Below are 22,030 nucleotides of genomic sequence, written 5' to 3' on the forward strand. Positions count from 1 at the left end.
TCGATCTTAGGTTTTGTATGTATAATCAGTTGGCTGTACACCTGAAATAAATGCAACATTGATAATCAACTATACTCTATACTTTAAAAAGCAAAGAAGTTAATTCTTGAGGACCCAAACGACACAAGTTGCAGGATTAGAGTTGTCTGCTGCAAATACGGAGCCTTAAAATCATCACTAGGTGAAGATGTACATGCATTGTGAAATCATTACTCATGGAATCAATCCCCGATGTGAAATTTCCAACCTTGTGTACATCCTAGGGACAATTCCACAGGGAAATTGCTGTCACAGAGATGTGGAGTGTTCAGGTTCAAAACTGGAATTGGACACTGGATCAGCAACCAGCTCCCTGTAGCCTGGACAGCTGACTGCCTGAAGCTCACCCCTGTCAGCCATCACACCGTTGACTGTACTAAACCTCTGGTTCTCTTTTATTCACCTAGAAAAAGAGTCACTGAGACCAGACATGTCCTTGTCTCCATGGAATCAAGATCAACAACACGAAGATGACTTTCCTGGTTCTTGATTAACATGATCCTGCTCTCTTCACACTCACACTCCCTCTTCCACCGCATCGCTCCCCGTCACTACATCATGTCTTGATTCGTGTTATTTGATTGTTGAGGGTTTAAATAAATCAATTTAAAGTCTGCCCTGCACACGCATGTCTGTGCAAAAGTCACCTCATTTAAAACACACAAAGTCCACACTAAGTATCCAGGAAACTGTGCCTTTCATAGGACAGGGGTTCATCAGAGACACTCCTTAAGTAGATTTGGTAGATATGCCCTCAGATGTCCAGGGAAGAGGGAGAAAGGAGACTAAAGCATCATGGGGCAGAGTTATGGATTCTTCACCATACGGGCTTCTCTGATGGATCAGATGGTAAAGAATCTGAATGAAATGCAGAAGACCCAAGGTCTATCCTAGGGGGAGGAAGATCCTCAGGAAGAGGAAACGGTAACCCACTCCAGTGAAGAATGCCATGGACAGAGGAGCCTGGTTGGCTACAGTCCATAGCATCCTAAAGAGATGGACAGGCCTGAGCGACTAACACTTTCACTTTCTGTCTCCTGTTCGGAAGAGGGCAGTCTGATCAAAGGAAAGTGTCTAAAACGCATCTTATTCATTCCCAAGAAAGGAAAATACATTCCACTCACTAACGCTTGTGCACAGAAAGCTCAGGATGACATTACTGTTCTGTTCAGTTCAATTATTCAGTCGTCTCTGAATCTTTGCGACCCCATGATTCGCAGCATGCCAGGCCTCCCTGTCCATCACCAACCTCTGGAGTTCACCCAAACTCATGCTCATTGAGTCGGTGATGCCATCCAGCCATCTCATCCTCTGTCGTCCCCTTCTCCTCCTGCCCCCAATCACTACCAGCATAAGTGTCTTTCCCAGTGAGTCAACTCTTCACATGAGGTGGCCAAATTATTGAAGCTTCAGCTTCAGCTTCAGTCCTTCCAAGGAACACCCAGCACTTATCTCATTTAAGATGGACTGCTTGGATCTCCTTGCAGTCCAAGGGACTCTCAAGAGTCTTCTCCAACACCACAGTTCAAAAGCATCAATTCTTCAGTGCTCAGCTCTCTTTTATAGTCCAACTCTCACATCCATACATGACCACCTGAAAACCCATAGCCTTGGCTAGACAGACCTTAGTTGACAAAATAATATCTCTGCTTTTTAGTATGCTATGTAGGTGGGTCATAACTTTCCTTCCAATGAGTAAGCGTCTTTCCATTTCATGGCTACAATCACCATCTGCAGTGATTTTGGAACCCAAAAATAAAGTTTGACACTGTTTCCACTGTTTCCCCTCAAGTTCCCATGAAGTGATGGAACCAGATGCCATGATTTTGGTTTTCTGAATGTTGTGATTTCAGTCAACTTTTTCACTCTCCTCTTTCATTTTCATCAAGAGGCTCTTTAGTTCCTCTTCACTTTCTGCCATAACGATGCTATCATCTGCATACCTGAGGTTATTGATATTTTTCCTGGCAATCTTGATTCCAGCTTGTACTTCTTCCAGCCAAGCATTTCTCATGATGTACTCTGCGAATACGTTATATAAGCAGGGTGGCAATATACAGCCTTGCTGGACTCCTTTTCCTATTGGGAACCAGTCTGTTGTTCAATGTCCAGTTCTAACTCTTGCTTCCTGACCTGCATACAGGTTTCTGAAAAGGCAGGTCAGGTGGTCTTCTATTCCCATCTCTTTCAGAATTTTCATAGCTTATTTTGATCCCTACTGTCAAAAGCTTTGGCATAGTCAATGCAGCAGAAATCTATATATTTGTGGAATTCTCTTGCTTTTTCGGTGATTCAGCAGATGTTGGCAATTTGATCTCTGGTTCCTCTGCCTTTTCTAAAACCAGCTTCAGCACTGCTTTACTAGCATGTGAGATGAGTGCCAATTGTACAGTAGTTAGAGCACACTTTGTCATTACCTTTCTTTAGGATTGGAATGAAAACTGACCTTTTCCAGTCCTGTGGCCACTGCTGAGTTTTCCCAATTTGCTGGCATAATGAGTCAAGCACTTTCATATCATCATGTTTCAGGATTTGAAATATCTCAACTGGAATTCCATCACCTCCACTAGGTTTCTTCGTAGTCGGCCTCCGAAGGCCCACCTGACTTCACATTCCTGGATGTCTGGCTCTATCTAGGTGAGTGATCACACCACCGTGATTATCTGGGTCCTGCAGATCTGTTTTCTACAGTTCTTCTGTGTATTCTTGCCACCTCTTAATATCTTCTGCTCTGTTAGGTCCATACCATTTCTGTCCTTTATCGAGCCCATCTTTGCATGAGAGATGTTCCCTTTGTATCTCTAATTTTCTTGAAAAGATCTCTAGTCTTCCCCATTCTATTGTTTTCCTTTATTCCTTTGCACTGATCGCTCAGGAAGTCTTCTTCATCTCTCTTTCCTATTCCGTGGAACTCTTCATTCAGATGCTTATATCTTTCCTTTTCTCCTTTGCCTTTCGCTTCTCCCCTTTTCACAGCTATTAGTAAGGCCTCCTCAGACAGCCTTTTTTTTTTTTTCATTTATGTTTCTTGGGGATGGTTTTGCTCCCTGTCTGTTATACAATGTCATGAACTTCCGTCCATTGCTCTTCAGGAACTCTGTCTATCAGATCTAGTCCCTTAAATCTATTTCTCACTTCCACTGTATACTCATTAGGATATGATTTAGGTCATTCCTGAATGGTCTAGTGTTTTTCCCTACTTTCTTCATTTTATGGCTGAATTTGGCAATAAGGAGTTCACGGTCTGAGCCATAGTCTGCTCCCAGTCTTGTTTTAGCTGACTGCATAGAGTTTCTCTATCTTTGGCTGCAAAGAATATAATCAATCTGATTTCAGTGTTGACCATCTGAGGATGTCCATGTGTCTAGACTTCTCTTGTATTTTTGGAAGAGGGTATTTGCTATGACCAGTGCATTCTCTGGGCAGAACTCTGTTAGCCTTTGTCCAGCATCATTCTGTACTCCAAGTCAAATGTGCCTGTTACTCCAGGTGTTTTTTGACTTCTTCCTTCGCCTTCCAGGCCCTATAATGAAAAGGACATCTTTTTTATTTTGTTAGTTATAGAAGTTCTTGTACGTCTTCATAAAATTGTTCAACTTTAGCTTCTTTAACATTACTGGTCTGGGCATAGACTTGGATGACTGTGATATTGAATAGTGTCTCTTGGCAATGAAAGGAGTTCATTCTGTCATTTTTGAGAATGCTTCCAAGTACCGTATTTGGACTCTTTTGTTGACTATGATGGCTGCTCCATTTCTTCTAAGGGATTCCTGCCCACAGTAGTCGATATAATGGTCATCTGAGCTCAGTTCACTCAATCCAGTCTATTTTAGTTCGCTGGTTCCTAAAATGTCGACATTCACTCTTGCCACCTCCTGTTTGATCACTTCCAATTTACCTTGATTTATGGAACTATAATCCAGGTTCCTATGCAATATTGCTCTTTACAGCATCGGACATTGTTTGTATCACCAGTCACATCCACAGCAGGGTGCTGTTTTTGCTTTGGTTCCGTCTCTTTATTCTTTCTGGAGATATTTCTCCATTGATTTCCAGTAGCCTATTGGTCACTTACTGACTTGGGGAGGTGATTGTTTAGTGCCGTATCTTTTTGCTTTTTCATACTCTTTATGGGGTTCTCTAGGCAGGAATTCTGAAGTGGTTTGCAATTCCTTTCTCTAATGGATCACATTTTGTCATATCTCTCCACCATGACCTGTCCATCCTGGGTGACACTACACGGCCTGGCTCATAGTTTCATTGAGTTAGACAAGGCGGTCATCCATGTGATTAGATTGCTTAGTTTTCTATGACTGTGATTTTTAGTTTATCTGCCCTCTGATGGAAAGGATCAGAAGCTTATGAAAAATTCCTGATGGGATAGACTCACTGAGGGGGATACTGGGTCTTGTTCTGATTGGTGAGGCCCTGCTCAGTAAATCTTTAATCCAATTTTCTGTTGATGGGTGGAGCGGTGTTCCTTCCTTGATATTTATCTGGGGCCAAACTATGGTGCAAGTATTGAAGATAATGGTGACCTCCCTCAAATGGTCCCATGCATATACTGCTAGAGTCCCTGTGCTTAACCGTGAAGCATGGCAACACTGACCCACACCTTCACCCACCAGAGACTCCTGGACACACACAGGCAAGTCCCGGACAGTCTCCTGTGGGGTCACTGTTCCTTTCTCCTTGGTCCTGGTGCACAAATTACTGCTCTGCCCTCCAAGAGTCTATTTCGAGTCCTTTGTAGGTTCTGGCAACTCTATGGTGGGGTTAATGGCTGCTTCCTCCATACCCACACCAGGAGCCCCTGTCCCTTGACACTCCCAGAAGCATTCTTCTGATGAAGCAGAATGGCCACTGCCCTCTTTTTGCACAAGACTGTGGAATGGACTTTGACAGTGCCGAACTTTAGCGAAGAACCCTCATTTGGAACTGTTTGACTTGCTTTCTGTTGCCATTCTTATTATGCTGCTACTGCTACTGCTGCTAAGTCACTTCAATCATGTCTGACTCTGTGTGACCCCATAGACGGAAGCCCACCAGGCTCCCCCGTCCCTAGGATTCTCCAGGCAAGAACACTGGAGTGGGTTGCCATTTCCTTCTCCAATGTGTGAAAGTGAAAAGGGAAAGTGAAGTCGCTCAGTCGTGTCCAACACTTTGTGACCCCACGGACTGCAGCCTACCAGGCTCCTCCATCCATGGGATTTTCTAGGCAAGAGTACTGGAGTGGCTTGCCATTGCCTTCTCCGATTCTTATTATAATTCTCATTATTATAATAAATATTATTCTTTTTATAATCATACATTATGCCCTGCCTCAGAAGGCCCTACCCTTCAGCCTGACTGTTAAAATGCCTTTTCTCAGCTCACAGGCAGATAAACTGACCCTGCCCAGCTATGAAAAGAAGAAATTACCACACACATTCCGAAGGCTGGCCCATCCTGGGATGATCTGCAAGACTGAAAATCCTTTTTACTTCACTTCCTCACTGACTCTCATGCGCTATTCTGCCTTTTGACTTTAGTTTGTCATCACTGCTCTCCCTCTGGCTCTATAAAAGAACCTGGCATCCAGACCCTGACACGATGGTTACTTCGAGACATTCGTCTACCATCTTCTCAGCTGACTGTCCAAAGTAATTCCTATTCCTTTCCTCCATACCACCTTTCTCAGACTCACTGGTCTGTCAGTAGCACAACTAGAGAGTCCATGTGCCATGACTAAAGACCCCAGCTATGATGAAACAAAGATTTTGCATGCAGCAACTAAGGCCTGGTGCAGACAAATAAATTAATGCACAAATAAATAAATCTAATACTGTATTATTGTAGTAAAAGTCATACACAATTACTTTCTTTAAAATAGTGGGCTTGTGTTTCATTGGCTCAACTTTAGACTCTAACTGCATTGCAACCTTGACCATGTATCCTTGAGCGAACCTGGAATTTTGCGTGGCCAAGATCAATAGGCCTCCTAGCAGTGTTAAGTTAGGAGTTGTGCAATCTAAAATGTAAAAACAGTGGTTACAGGAAAATAAAAAAGAAAGAAACCAGAAAAGTAAAACAAAATTAATAATCTGTTATAAGAGGCTTCTCAGTAACAAAAACATGAATGAATTTGAGGAGAAAACAGGAAGATGTACCAAGCAGTACTTAGCATTATTTGGACAGAGTTACAGCAGTGAACTTTTTGTAAGATGGTTCTGGTTTTATTTATTATTCTATTGCCTACATTTTCACCAATATTAATGAGACTTGGGATGAAAGGATAAAAGAGACCTTTCAGTACAAAGCAATAGGATTTTTCTTTTTATCAGTTTCCTTAAGAATGAAATCTTATTTCTTTTCTATTCTATCTTTTAGTTAGTGGAGAAAGTTTTTAATGTTCTCTGGGGTCCTGCCATACAACATTGGAAATCAGCTGTAATTATTCATTAATCACCTCTTTTTTGAGCCCCCTCCCCTCACCGCATCTCACCCCTCCAGGTCACCACAGAGCGTCTCTTTAGGCTCCCTGTGTTTCGCCAACTTCTCATCAGCTATATATGGTTTGCAGGGAAGAAACAGAGAGGCAGATATAGAGAACAGAGTGTGAGCACAGGGAGGGAAGAAGAGTACGGAGACCAGTGGAAACCAACACGATTACTGCAACTGTCGCAAGAATCTCTGAGAAGAACTAGTGTCTCATCTCCCCTTGATTGGCAGTTAGAAAGACTTCTTAAGATGGGATGGGCCTAGGATACACTCCCAGGGGACACACGTTGGTAAGAGTCCAAAAGGAAACTCTGGGAATGCTGGCGGAACAAAATAGAGATGGAAGGGTGATGATGGGTTGATAAGTGGTGTTAGCTGGGATCACGGGACCACTCAAATTTATCTGAGTCAGGGACTCTTCTGGTGGTCCAGTGGTTAGCATTCTGTCCTTCCCCTGCATATAGTATAGGGTTCATACGGGTTTCATCCCTGTTGGAGAACTAAGAACCTGATGCTGCATGGGGCAGCCAAGATATAGTAACAGACAAAAAAAAAAAAAAAATGAAAATGAATATCTGGGTCAAAGACCAAAGAGAGGAAGCGGTTTCAGGATATTCTGAGACATGAAACCTTCAAACACGCAGACTTTCCAGCTGAAAATACGACAGGATAATATACAGAGGAATGCATGAACAATGGAGATAACATGATTTTGCAACTGAAAGAAAAGAGAGTAAAAGGAAAAAATATAGATATTATTGTCGGCTTCCCTGGTGGCTCAGAGGTTAAAGCGTCTGCCTCCAATGCGGGAGACCTGGGTTCGATCCCTGGGTCGGGAAGATCCCCTGGAGAAGGAAAGGGTAACCCACTCCAGTATTCTTGCCTGGAGAATCCCATGGACCGAGAAGCCTGGTAGGCTACACTCCACGGGGTCGCATAGAGTCGGACACGACTGAGCAATGGAACGGAACGGATTGTCAGTACATGTGAACAAGAAGGGAAGTGATCCTCTGAGGATGTGAGCTGAGGACGCCCTTGAGATGACAACGTCTCCTCAAAGGTCTGAATTCAATCCAAATGAAGGAATCTGAGCTCCAATCAGTCCCAGGAGCAGACAGCACTGGGTCAGTTCTCACTTCGTTGACTCAGGAAATCTGAATCTCATTTCTTCTTTTCTGTACTCAGAAAAAAAATAAATCTTTTAAAGTATTTATTTGCCAAATAACAGTGAATGAAGATGAAAATAAGTAAATTTTGACTAAAAAAAAGATGAAGAAAATGACTCACTGTTTCTGTGATCTTGAGTTAGGAAATTTGTTTTTTCCATTAAAAATTCTTAAACTTGCAAGAACTGCTGTCCAGCCTTTTTTGCTCACTGGGAGAAACAACTGAGTTAGTGAGTAAATATTATATTAAGGATTAAATGTGTAAAAGGGTGTCTGGAGAGAAATCACTGAAAACAAACTACAGATATGCCTTCTTCAGATGACTTTAAGCAGTGTATTACCAGATCGCCCTCCTAGTACTTAGGAGGAAAAAAGCCCACATTGGGGCAGGAGAAGGTGATAAATACTCTGTGCTGACCTGTTCCCCATCCCAGAATAATAGGATTCTTTACAAGGTTCTCTTAGGAAATAGTGTTCCCTTGGCTAAACCACACAGTCAATCTTTACTTTTACAAAATAAATCTTACACTATCTCTTCCATATTAATAGAACCATGCAGAAGTGAGGGATATATACGTTGGACAGCTCATCTCATTTTGGATCACGTGATAAGCAGGAAAATAAATAATTGTCCTCTTGCAGTATTGGATGTACTGCAGTTTCTCACTTTAAAGGTCAAATGCCCACATCCACATATGCTTCTCTTAAAACAAATATCATTATTCAAATGACAGAAAGCTAGAAAAGTTCATCTCTGCCAACCAGGATACTGAAGGTGCCGTCTGTTTTAACTGTGGTCATAAGAGAAACAACCATTGGTTCACGATGTGTCACGCCAACAGATGCAGGCTATAAAAGTGGCAGCACTTTTGCATCCTTTCCAACCACTGGGACACCCTCAGCTTCTAGAGCAGAAGGGCCATGAGAGTCAACATGATGAAGGCTCTGCTGTTCAGTCTTGTCCTTGGTCTGCTTGTTGCCAGTCATGGTGAAGCTCAGACAGACGCCTCACAGGTACCAGGGCATTTGAACGGTGGTCCAAGATTGGGAGGAGTTCTTAGCGTGTATCCGTGTGAGTGTCCTTTTCGAGGTTTGGTCATGTGGACTGCTAAGTCTCGCCATCTCCCTGCAACTGAAAATTGCTCCATTCACTTGCTCTATGCCTGCTATTTGTGATGTCTGTGTCATCTCTACCATCCATTCATCGGCTCTCATGTATGTTCACTACTCTTACAAAACCGAAGGATGATCTCACAGCTGTTGGATTGGGTCTCTTGCATTTGACAACATAGCTCAAGTTATCTCAGTAATACCTCAATTATTTCCTTTATCTGACATGAGTTTTCACATGATTTTATACCTAGGGCTGTGTTCATAAAGATAGGTAACTTCTGCTAATGAAAGGGCAGGGAACCTCCTGAGGGATGATTTCGGGCAGAATTTACAGAGATGGACTAAGATTTCTGAAGGGAATTTTGATTTTAGTTTACAGGAAGATGGTTAACCCAATACGCAGCAGCCAATAACAAAGAAAAGATCACCGAGGGGGCGCCATTCCACGTTTTCATGCGTTACCTTGAGTTTGATGAAGAAAATGGAACAATACTGATGCACTTTTATCTCAAGTAAGTAAAACTCACCCAAAAGGAAAACACCTGTAAACTCTGGGCTGAGGGAGTGTGTCTCTTCCCCATCTGTGGGCAACTCTCTGGGTGATGTTGAGAGGAAGGTGCCCTGAGCCGTGGGGCTGAGCAGGTTCTCTGAACTGGGGTCAGAGGTCAATTCCCCGTTGAACCTCCAGGGAATGTCCTGAAAATTCTGCTTAGAGAGAGAACCCAGAAGCTCCACTGGCATCAACTCATTAAAAGCAAGAAGTACAGAGCAGAGGGAAGAGACTGGTGTCCTGCAACCCACAGTCCCCATGAGGGGCTTGATCTCTTCCTGAAGAATTTGAAAGAGACGTTTCCCACTGAGCTGAGAAGTGAGAGCAGGGGGAGAGCACACAGTGAGCTCTGCGCTTGGGGAGTCCTCACTTGATATTTCATCATCACTGAGTTTCCCAAAGCCGTCAGAGTCCCTAGTGACTTTTCCAAGTTCCTTCCCAGGCGCTTGCCATTGCACGTGAAAGCAGTGTGATCATTGGGTCAGGAAGATCCTCTGGAGGGGTAAATGGTGACCCACTTCAGTATTCTTGCCTGGAGCATCCCATGGACAGAGATGCCTGCTGGGCTATAGTCAAAGGGGTCACAAAGGGTCAGACAGAACTGAGCAACCAAGCACACACGGACACAGATCCAAGTACCTTTTATGGAATGTCCACTATACTGCAGATGGTTTCCTAGGAACATGCAAAGTATGGCAGAAAACAACACATTTGTTCAGCAATTATCCCCCACCTAACCCCATCAAAAAAAAAAAAATCAGAACTTGTAAACTCAGGTATGCATTGTGAGGAATAAAAATATTAATAATAGAAGCAACTAAACATTTTATGCTTGGAAATATTGCTTTATAAATATATATAACAAATTATATATTCTATATAACCATATGTTTCATAGCATCAGTTCAGTCGCTCAGTCTTGTCCGACTCTTTGTGACCCCATGGACTGCAGCAAGCCAGGCCTCCCTGTCCATCACCAACTCCCGCAACGTGCTCAAACTCATGTCCATTGAGACGGAGATGCCATTCAACCATCTCATCCTCTGTCATCCCATTCTCTTCCTGCCCTCAATATTTTCCAGCATGAGGTTCTTTTTCAAGGAGTCAGTTTTCTGCATCAGGTATCCAGAGTATTGGAGTTTCAGCTTAGCATCAGCCTTCCCAATGAATATTCAGGAATGATTTCTTTACGATGGACTGGTTGGACCTCTTTGCAGTCCAAAGGACTCTCAAGAGTCTTCTCTGACACCACAGATCAGAAGCATTAATTCTTCGGCACTCAGGTTTTTTTTTTACTGTCCAAGCCTCTCATCCATACACGACTACTGGACAAACCATAGACTTGACTAGATAGAACTTTGTTGGCAAAGTAATATCTCTGCTTTTTAATAATCCATCTAGGTTGGTCATAACTTTCCTTCCAAGGAGTAAGCATCTTGTAATTTCATGGCTGCAGTCAGCATCTGCAGTGATTCTGGAGCCCAGAAAAATAAAATCTAACACTGCTTCCACTGCTTTCCCATCTATTTGCCATGAAGTAATGGGACCAGATGCCATGATCTTAGTTTTCTGAATGTGGACCTATAAGCCAACTTTTCCACTCTCCTCTTTCACTTTCATCAAGAGGCTTTTTAGTTCCTTTTCACTTTCTGCCATAAGGGTGGTGTCTGCTGCATATCTTAGGTTATTGATATTTCTCCCGCCAATCTTGACTCCAGTGTGTGCTTCTTCCAGCCCAGCGTTCCTCATGATGTACTCTGCATATAAGTTAAATAAGCAGGGTGACAATATACCGCCTTGACGTACTCCTTTTCCTAATTCGAAACAGTCTGTTGTTCCATGTCCAGTTCTAACTGTTGCTTCCTGACCTGCATACAGGTTTCTCAAGAGGCAGGTCAGGTGGTCCGGTGTTCCCATCTCTTAAAGAATTTTCCACAGTTTATTGTGATTCACACAGTCAAAGGATTTGGCATAGTCAGTAAACTAGAAACAGATGTTTTTCTGGAGCTCTTATGCTCTTTTGATGTTCCAACATATGTTGGCAATTTGATCTCTGGTTCCTCTGCCTTTTCTAAAACCTTCTGGAACATCTGGAAGTTCACGGTTCATGACTTGTTGAAGTCTGTCTTGGAGAATTTTGAACATTACTTTGCTAGTGTGTGAGATGAGTTCAGTTGTTTGGTAGTTTGAACATTCTTTGCTATTCCCTTCCTTTGACATTGGATGAAAGCTGGCATTATTCCTGTCCTGTGGCCACTGCTGAGTTGTTCAAACTTATTGCCATATTGAATGCAACACTTTCATAGCATCATCGTTTAGTATTTGAAATAGCTCAACTGGAATTCCATCACATCCACTAGCTTTGTTCACATTGATGCTTCTGAAGGCCCACTTCACTTCACATTCCTGGATGTCTGGCTCTAGGTCAGTGATCACACCATCGTGATTATCTGGGCCGAAAAGGTCTTTTTTCTACAGTTCTTCTGCGTATTTTTGCCACCTCTTCTTAATATCTTCTGCTTCTGTTCAGTCCATTTCTGTCCTTTATTGTGCCCATCTTTGCATGGAAAGTTCTCTGAGTATCTCTACTTTTCTTGAAGAGATAGCTAGTCTTTCACACTATATTATTTTCCTCTATTTCTTTGCACTGATCACTGAGGAAGGCTTTCTTATCTCTCCCTGCTATTCTTTGGAGCTCTGCATGCAAATGGGTATATCTGTGTTTTTCTCCTTTGCTTTTTGCTTCTCTTCCTTTCACAGCTATTTGCAAGGCCCTTCAGACAGCCATTTTGCTTTTATTCATTTCTTTACCTTGGGGATGTTTTTGCTCCCTATCTCCCATGCAATGTCACCAACCGCCATCCATAGTTCATCAGGCACTCTGTCTATCAGATCTAGTCCCTAAAACCTATTTCTCACTTCCACTGTTTAATCATAATGGATTTGATACAGGTCATATCTGAATGGTCTATTGGTTTTCCCTACTTTCTACAATTTAAGTCAGAATTTGACAATATGGAGTTCATGATCTGAGCCACAGTCAGCTCCCGGTCTTCTTTTGCCGGAGTGTATACAGCTTCTCCATCTTTGGCTGAAATAACATAATCTATCTGACCTCAGTGTTGGCCATCTGGTGATGTCCACGTGTAGAGTCTTCTCTTGTGCTGGTGGAAGACGCTGTTTGCTATGACCAGTTCGTTCTCTTTGCAAAGCTCTATTAAACTTTGCCCTGCTTCATTCTGTATTGCAAGGACAAATTTGCCTGTTACACCACGTGTTTCTTGATTTCCAACTTTTGCATTCCAGTCCCCTATAATGAAGAGGACATCTTTTTAGGATGTTAGTTCTAAAATGTCTTGTAGGTCCTCATGAAACCATTCTATTTCAGCTTCTTCAACGTTACACATTGGGGCATAGACTTGGATTACCATACTATTGATTGTTTTGCCTTGGAAACTACCAGAGATCATTCTGCAGTTTTGGGGATTACATCCAATTTCTGCATTTCGGACTCTTTTGTTGACTATGAGGGCTACTCCTTTTCTTCTAAGGGATTCCTGCCCACAGTAGTAGATATAATGGTCATCTGAGTTTAATTCACCCATTCCAGTCCATTTTAGCTCACTGATTTCTAGAATGTCGACATTCACTTTTGCCATCTCCTGTTTGACCACTTCCAATTTGCCTTGATTCATGGACCTAATATTCCAGGTTCCTATGCAATATTGTTCTTTACAGCATTGGACCTTGCTTCTATCACCAGTAACATCCTCAAATGGGCGTTGTTTTTGCCATCCGTTCATTCTTTCTGGAGTTATTTCCCTACTGATCTCCAGTAGCATATTGGGCACCTACCAACCTGGGGAGTTCACCTTTTAGTGTCCTATTTTTTGCCTTTTCATACTGTGCTTTTTCTTTTTTTTTTACTCATCATTAATGTCTATGCCTAGAGCCATAGGAAGGAACAGATCTGCATATTCTAAACATTTCTGGCTCTTCAGTAAGAAAATTAGGAACTCTGAATCATGTTCCCCACCTTCCCTCTCTCAGCACAAAGTTTAAAGCAGTTATCAGTGTCTGCATATGCAAGGAATCACGTTTTCCAAGCCAAATGAAAGGAGTTTCTCTGCTCAGATAAAATGTTGTGTATTTGCAGTTATGTTGGATAATTGCTGTGTTCCCACTTTGTGGTTGGTTTTCAGTGAGTTCAATGCATTTCAATTCCCTAATGACTAAGAGGGCTTCCCCGATAGCTCAGTTGGTAAAGAATCTGCCTGCAATGCAGGAGACCCTGGTTCAATTCCTGGGTCAGGAAGATGCACTGGAGAAGGGATAGGCTACCAACTCCCGTATTCTGGCCTGGAGAATTCCATGGAATCTATAGTCCATGTGGTAGCAAATAGGTAACATGACTGAGTGACTTGCACTTTCACTTTCAATGACTAAGAACACTCACCACACTTCACTGTGGGCATTCTTTTCCAAGGTGTCTGTTCAGAAATCAATCCAGTCCCTGTAAAGTTATTTCCCTTTTAGTATTTGTTTCATGAAAATTCTTTATACGGGCCAAATACCCCTTTTTCACATACATGTACAGAGGACATATGTGAAGCCACGTACTCCTGTTACAGAGGTGACAATATATACTTATCATATACTATATCCATAAATTTCTTCATGATATCGTACAAACACATCGTGTGTATTAAAGTGTTTGCTTGTGTAAGTGTCCGTGTGAGTGTGAAATGTGTCTGTATACAGACACGTGTCTTTCAAGTTTAATCTTCATATGGTATTGTGATGGAGGAAGAGTGTTTGTTTGGAGAAAATTAAACTTTTTTTAAATTGTGTGATTTTGGGCTCTCATATTGTCTAATGAGGGCTTCCCTGGGGGCTCTTATATTGTGTAAGAAAGCCTGGTGGATTTCATGTTGTCTAATAAGGCCTGGTGGCTCTCATATTGTCTAATAAGGGCTTTCCCTGGTGTCTCAGAGGGTAAAGAATCTGCCTGTAATGCAGGAGACCCGAATTCGATCTCTGGATCAGGAAATTCCCATGCAGAAGGAAATGGCAACCCACTCCAGTCTTCTTGCCTGGAGTTTCCCACAACAGAGGAGGAGATTGGTGGGCTACAGTCCATGGGGTCGCAGAGAGTCAGACACAACTGAGTGACAAACCCTTTCATTGTCTACTGAATCACTGCCAGGGTTGTGACCATGCTCAAGGTTTGTCTTGATGGCTATGCCTCTCAGTTTTCAGAAACCATATAAAGGAAAAGTTCATTCTTTTTCTTTCTTCCTAAAATTCTAGATTTCGCCATGTTTATTGCTTTACACACGACCTGCTTTGTGTCTGTAGTTATCTTCGGAACTACTAGTCATATTTAGTGTGTAGACAAATCATCCTTGCCACTTGATAATTATTGGATCTGAGACAACATATTTTGTCTCTTTTGAAGGTCAAATTGTTCACCCGCACTGAGGTGATACCTGACACATATTCTTGGGTGACATACAGAAAGAATCCAAATTTTTATTATGCTAATCAACCAACATAAATATATTTTGTTTTTAAGGAAGAATGGAGAATGCATAGAAAAATACCTCTCAGGCACAAAGGAAGGAAACGTTTATGTTATTGACTGTAAGTATGAATGTTTCACTGGAAAGAAGACGTTCAGGTAGAAAAATTGGTCTCAACTTTCTTCAATAACCCCATACACCTGAATTCTACTCCCACTAAAAATCAGAGGTCAGGGACTGGAAAACCTTCTCTCAATGGAGTGTTACTCAGAGAGACCAGATCCAGACATCCTAGACTGAGAAGTTAAGTGGGTCTTAGGAAGCATTATAAAACAACAATAGTGGATGTGACAGAATTCAAGCTGTGCTCTTTAAATCCTAAAAAATGATGCTGTTAAAGTGGTATAAGCAATGTGTCAGCAACTTTGGAAACCTTGGCAGTGGCCTCAGAACTGCAAAAGGTCACTTTCCATTTCAATCTCAAAGAAGGACAATGACAAAGAATGTTCAAACTACCGCACTGCTATGTTCACTTCACATGCGAGCAAGGTAGTGTTCAAGATCCTTCAAGTCAAGATTCAGGGGGACATGTTCGGGCAACTTCCAGAAAATAAGCTTGATTTAGAAAAGGGAGATTAACCCAATCAAATTGTCATCATTTACTGGATCATGGAGAAATCAAGGCAATTCCTGAAAAAAACAAATTTTTTTCTGCTTCATTGACTATGGTAAAACTTTTGACTTTGTGGATCACAACAAACTGTGAAAAATTCTTGAAGATATGGTAATACTGGATTGCCTTACCTGGATTCAGAGAAACCTGTATGTGGATCAGTCAGCAACAGTGAGAACTGGACATGGAACGACATATTGGTTCAAAATTGGGAAAAGAGTACAAGATACTATATACAGTTATGTGGCTTCTATAACTTATAGGCAGAGTACATCATGCTAAACCCCAGGCTGGATGAATGACAAGCTGGAATCAAGATTGCTGGAAGAAATATCAACAGCATCAGATACGCAGATGATACAACTTTATGGAAGAGAGTGAAGAGGAACTAAAGGGTCTCATGATAACGATGAAAGAGGAGACTGAAAAAGCTGGTCTCAAACTCAACATTCAGAAACACGAAGATCATGGCCTCTGGTCCCTCACTTTATGGCAAATAGAAAGTGCAAGAGTGGACGCAGTGACAGGTTTTATCTTCTTGGGCTCGAAAATCTCTGAGGATTGTGACTGCAACCACATAATTAATGATAACTGATACTGGGAATGACAGCTATGACAACCCAAAACAGCTTATTAAAATGCAGAGACATCACTTTCCCAACAAAAGTACGTTTAGTCAAAGGTATGCTTATATTTTTTCCCGTATTTATGTATGGATTTGATAGTTGGACCATAAAGAAGTCTGTGCACCAAAGAACTGATGCTTTTGATGGTGGTGCTGGAGAAGACCCTTGAGAGTCCTTTGGACTGCAAGGAGATCCAACCAGTCCTTCCTTAAGGAAATCAGTCCTGAATATTCATTGGAAGGACTGATGCTGAAGCTGAAGTCCCAGTACGTTGAGAATCTGGTGTGAAAAACTAACTCATTGGAAAAGAGCCTGATGCTGGGAATATTCGAAGGCGGGAGGAGAGGGGATAACAGAGGATTAGATGGTTGAATGGCATTATTGGCTCAAAGTACATGAATTTGAGCAAACTCTGGAAGATCATGGAGGACAGGGAACTTGGTGTGGTCCACTTCATGGGGTCATGGAGAGTCAGACATGACATAGCGATTTAATATCAACAAGAAAGATGTGGTAAACATGAGTGCATATATATTTCGTAGGATTCTCACATAGAATTTTCAACAGGTTTATGAACCGAGGTCTCGGGGTCCTGCACACCACAACTAGACTGTAATCCACCGTCACCACAAGTGGAGAAAGCCCACAGGCAGCAGGGAAGACTCAGCCAATCAAAAATAAATAAATAAACAAAAATCAGAAAAAGAATCTGTTAGGTTTATCAGCATACACGTTCTATAAAGCATCTTAGGCTTCTCAGAACACATTCAATAAAGCATCTTAGTAAGACAGCAAGGAGAGACCGGTTAATTGTAGGAAAAAGTGGGGATGAGGAAAATCGTACCTCCTTCTGTTGCCATGGTTAACGGTAGCATTCTGTCCAAGCATGAAGTGAGTGCGTCCATACATGATGGACCGGTCCTCATGCCCGCTGTGTGCCACAATAATCTAACTGAAAACAAGTTAAGGTTGGGCTGCTTGTATCTTTTCTCTCTCTCACAGATGTGGGTCACAATGAATTTCAACTCATTAGTGGGGACGAGAACAATCTCTTAACGTATAATGTCAACGTGGATGGACATGGCAAGGAGACAGAACTGGTGCAATTATTTGGTAGGTATGACATCCTAAAGTTCTCATAACCATTGTCACGTAACAGGTACACTGTCAGGACTTTCATTCAGAATATCAGGAGGTGCTGACAGTATTCCATATTCAGGATGCAAGACTTGCATTTTTATGCTCACCAAATTAAGGATCCTGGAAGGTAACCTACCAAGAAACTGGAGGCCTTAGGGTCCAGAATGTCACATCATCAGACATTTCACAATTATTCCTATGTGTTAAAATCTTAAAAAATGAAGTTTTACTAGAATATTTTATTTTACATATGTCAAAAATTTCAAGCTATGTCTGTAATGAGTCTGACTTTATTTCATGTTTAAAATTTTATTTATTTTTTAATTGAAGGATAACTGCTTTATAGATTGTACTGTTTTCTGCCAAATACCAACATGAATCAGCCATACGTATACATATCCTGTGGGAAAGTTACTCAGTCATGTCTGACTCTTTGTGACCCAATGGACTATACAGTCTATAGAATTCATCAGGTCAGAATACTGGAATAGGGAGCCTTTCCCTTCTCCAGGGTAACTACCCAACCCACAGATCAAACCCAGGGCTCCCACACTACAGGAGAGTTCTTTACTAGCAGAGTCACAGGGAAGTCAATAGGTATATATATGCCCCTTCCCTTTTGAAACTGCCTCCCATCTCCCTCCCACCCCTGTAGGTTGATATAGAGCCCCTGTTTGAGTTCCCTGAGACATACAGCAAATTTCCAGTGGCTACCTATTTTACATATGGTCATGTCAGTTTGCATGATTCTCTCTCCATACATCTCACCGTCTCCTCCCCTCTCCCCATGCACACACGTCTCTTCTCTATGACTGATTCCCCACTGATGCCTGCAAATAAGTTCATTATCAGTAACATCTTTCTAGATTCCATAGATATGCAGAGTCCATATGTATGTGTTATTATACAATATCAGTTTTCTGATGTACTGTAAGCCTTGGAACAGACACTTATAAGATAAATCTTTGACCCGTTACATGTTTCAAATGCATTGTTCTCATGAACAGTGATATCATCCCCTCAAGTAACTGCACAGGACCACTAAGAGGTGTGTATGCCATGGGGACAACAGGTGTCTATTTCAGAAAAGGTTACTGGGTAGAATGGTAGGTTCATGAAAGAGTAAATAACACCCTGTTATTATGTGTGATCAGGTGACTATGTCCGTGGAAGGGGAGAGAGGTGGTTCCTACTAAGCTTGGTGTACAAACAGATATGAGAGGCAGGTACATATGCGAGGAAGGTGAGAGAAGCATGTAGGTTCCATATTAGAATGGACTCAGCCCCAAATTCATGAAGATCCTGGCAAGTCTTTGTGGTCCAGCTCTTAATGTTGAGGAGTAGGGTATCCTACTCAGCAAATTGGGCTGGGGTCAATTCTTAAGACAGAAAGCACATATTTGTGTCGTGGGAACCATTGAAGGCTCTTAGATTCTACAAGTGAACATCTGATTGTCACGTTCCATTTCTTCTTCTGTAGATTCAGAAATTTCCGTGGGTTCCCGGGGGTCTACAATTCTTGTTTTTGCTCGGTGATTTTACAGGCAAAGGAAATAATGTTGACTCGAAATACAAAGAGGAGTTCGACAACACGGTGAGAGAAAAAGGGATTCCAGAAGAAAATGTCTTGAACTTCATCGACATTGGTAAAGGAATTATACTTTTTCCCCTGCCCATACCATTCACCTGGTGTGTAAAAATCTGAAAACGTCAACTTATTCAAAATGTCTTCTTCCACAAGTAATCTCTTTTAAGATTCGTTATTACAAGAAAGAAAGGAAGGAAGGAAGAAAACTTGGAAATGCTGGGGAATGTTAGTAATCGGTGGCTTTTTCATTTCTCCCATTTTGCTTTTCCCTAGATAACTGTCCAGAGGAGTGAAAAAAAAGTGACTCTGACACTCTCGTAAGTAAACACAGTCCATTACTAATGCTGTCCCTTCCAGATGAAGCAATAAGGTAACACTGTTATTTCATATGTGTGAAATGTTTGTTCCACCACTTTAAATGCATCACTAAAGAATTTTTTGTTCCATAATGTCACTGCTCTTGAGCCATATTATTGCAAACACTTTGATTAGTTAACGCCAAGAAGTTGTGGTGAGAGAGTCTTATCCTGCAGGAATCTTGCAGACCAGAGTCATCAGACAGAAGCAGAAATCCCCATGAGTTGGTGGAAATTATTAGTGTTCCCATTAGTCCTCCCACATTCCTCCCCCAAGAGAATCGGTATGAAACAGAGCTCTGCTTCCCTGAAGCAGGGCTTCCCTGATACCTCAGTTGCTAAAGAATTCGCCTGCAATGCAGGAGACCCTGATGGATTCCTGGCTCTGGAGGATATGCTGGAGAAGTGAAAGGCTACCCACTCCAGTATTCTTGGGCTTCCCTTGTGGCTCAGTGGGGGAGACCTGGGTTGGATCCCTAGGTTGGGAAGATTCCCTGGAGAAGGGAAAGGCTTCTCCAGTATACTGGTGTGGTGAATTCCATGGACTGTCATGGTCCATGGGATTACAATGAGTTGGAGTTGACCGAGCGACTTTCACTTTCACTCTTTCCGCAAGACCAGTGTTTGATCTCATATGATTCGGAGAGAAACAGTAGACGCCTTCCCACCACACTGTCTGAAACATGCATTTGTGATATATTCCTACTCAGATGTTCCAAAAGGGAGATATTTAAACTTTCTAAACTAATACAACCTCCAGAAAGGACACTGATCTAAGCTAAATTATGGCGTTTAATGTTTTGTCGAGAAAGAATCTTAACATAAAGAGTGACTAAAAGCACGAGCATCCAGGTGAATGTGATAACAAAGATGTGGTACTTATATTCAATGGAACAATACTCAGACAGAAAAAGAAGCAAATAATTCTATTTACAGCAACAAGGATGGACCTAGATATTTGTCACGCTGAGTGATAGAAGTCAGAAAGAGAAAGACCAATGCCAAAAATGTCACTTATAGTTTTCAGTTTAGTTCACTGATTGTCATATCCAACTCTTCGTGACCCCATGGACTGCCGTATTCCAGGCCTCCCTGTCCATCATGAACTCTCGGAGCTTGCTCTAACTCATGTCCATTGAGTCAGTGATGACATCCAACCATCTCATCCTTTCTCGTCCCCGTCTCCACCCCACTTCAATCATCCTCAGAATCAGGATGTTTTCAAATAGGTCATTTATTCATATTAGGTGGCCAAAGGAATGGAGTTTCAGCTTCAGCATCAGTAATTTCAATGAATATTCAGGACTGATTTCCTTTAGGAATGGACTGGTTGGATCTCCGTTCAGTTCAAGGGACTCTCAAGTGTCTTCTCCAAATCCACAGTTCAAAAGCATCAATTCTTTGGTGCTCAGCTGTCTTTATAGCCCACCTTTTATTTTAGTGTAGATAAAAAGCCATGGTGCAGATGGTCACAAATTTGCCAACAATACAGGAGACCCACATTCGATCCCTGTTTCAGGAAGATCCCCTGGAGAGGGAAATGGCAACACACTCCAGTATTCTTGCCTGGAGCATCTCCATGGACAGAGGAACCTGGTGGGCTACAGTCCGAGGGGTCACGGAGAATTGGACACGACTGAGTGACTTTCACCTTCGCATAGATATCACTTCTGCTTGGAGTCTAAACCATGACACGGAGGAACTTATTTACAAAACAGAAACAGACTCACAGACGGGCAGGAGAGACTTGTGGTTGTCAAGTCGGAGGGACTTGGGAAAGAGAAGAGTCGGGAGGTTTGTGGTTGAAAAGTAAAAGTGAAAGAAAGGGCTAGTTGCTCAGTCATGTCCGAATCTCTGCGACCCCACGCACCATAGCCTTCCCGACTCCACTTTGCATGGGATTCTGCAGGTAAAAATACTGGCGAGGGTAGTCATTCCCTCCTATATAGGATCTCACCAACACAGGGATCGAACCTGGGTCTCCTGAATTGTTTGCAGATAACTTACAGTCTGAGAAGTGTGGGGTTAGTAGATGCAAACTATTACGTACAGGATGGATAGAGAACAAATTAACTGGATAGCACAGGGGACTGTACACAATACTCTGTAAAACCTAAATGGGAAAAGAATTTGAAAAATAATAGATACTAGTTTTTGTATGTATAATCTCTTGGCTGTACACCTGAAATCAATGCAACATTGATAATCAACTATCCTCTAATACTTAAAAAAGTAAAGAAGTTAATTCTTGAGGACACAAAATACAAATGTAGCAGGATTAGAGTTGTCTTCTGTCATTACAGAGCCTTAAAATCATCACTAGATGAAAATGTACATGCATTGTGAAATCATTATTCATAGAATCAATCCTCATGTAAATTTCCAACCTTATGGACATCCTGGGGACACTTCCACAGGGAACTTGCTATCATAGAGATGTGGTGTGCTGAGGTCCACCTGGAATTGGACACTGGATCAGCGACCAGATCCCTGTACCCTGGACAGCTGACTGCCTCAGCCATCACACGGTCGACTATACTAAACCTCTGGTTCTGTTTTATTCACCTACAGAAAGATTCACTGAAACCAGACATGGCCTTGTCTCCGTGGATACAAGATCAACAACACAAAGACGACTTTCCTGGTTCCTGATTAACATGATCCTGCTCTCTTCACACTCACCCGCCCTCTCCCATCGCATTGCTCCCCGTCACTAGATCATGTCTTGATTGGTGTTATTTGATTGCTGGGGGTTTAAATAAATCGATTGAATATAT

At 42.0% G+C, this 22,030-nt stretch overlaps 1 protein-coding gene across 1 annotated transcript; it reads left to right on the forward strand.

The window, feature by feature from the left end:
* Window positions 1-8,621: 8,621 nt before the first annotated feature.
* On the forward strand, window positions 8,622-19,190 carry LOC129535527 (odorant-binding protein-like). Its single transcript, XM_055394008.2, has 6 exons — window positions 8,622-8,699; window positions 9,171-9,310; window positions 14,924-14,991; window positions 17,172-17,282; window positions 18,854-18,955; window positions 19,171-19,190. Exons 1-6 carry the CDS (start codon window positions 8,622-8,624, stop codon window positions 19,188-19,190), a joined length of 519 nt encoding a protein of 172 aa, XP_055249983.2.
* The last annotated feature ends 2,840 nt before the right edge of the window (window positions 19,191-22,030 follow it).

The sequence above is a fragment of the Moschus berezovskii genome, chromosome X, assembly GCF_049115385.1.
Source record: "Moschus berezovskii isolate FMDL1 chromosome X, NW_MosBer_1.0, whole genome shotgun sequence".
In the NCBI taxonomy this organism is placed as follows: Eukaryota; Metazoa; Chordata; class Mammalia; order Artiodactyla; family Moschidae; genus Moschus; species Moschus berezovskii.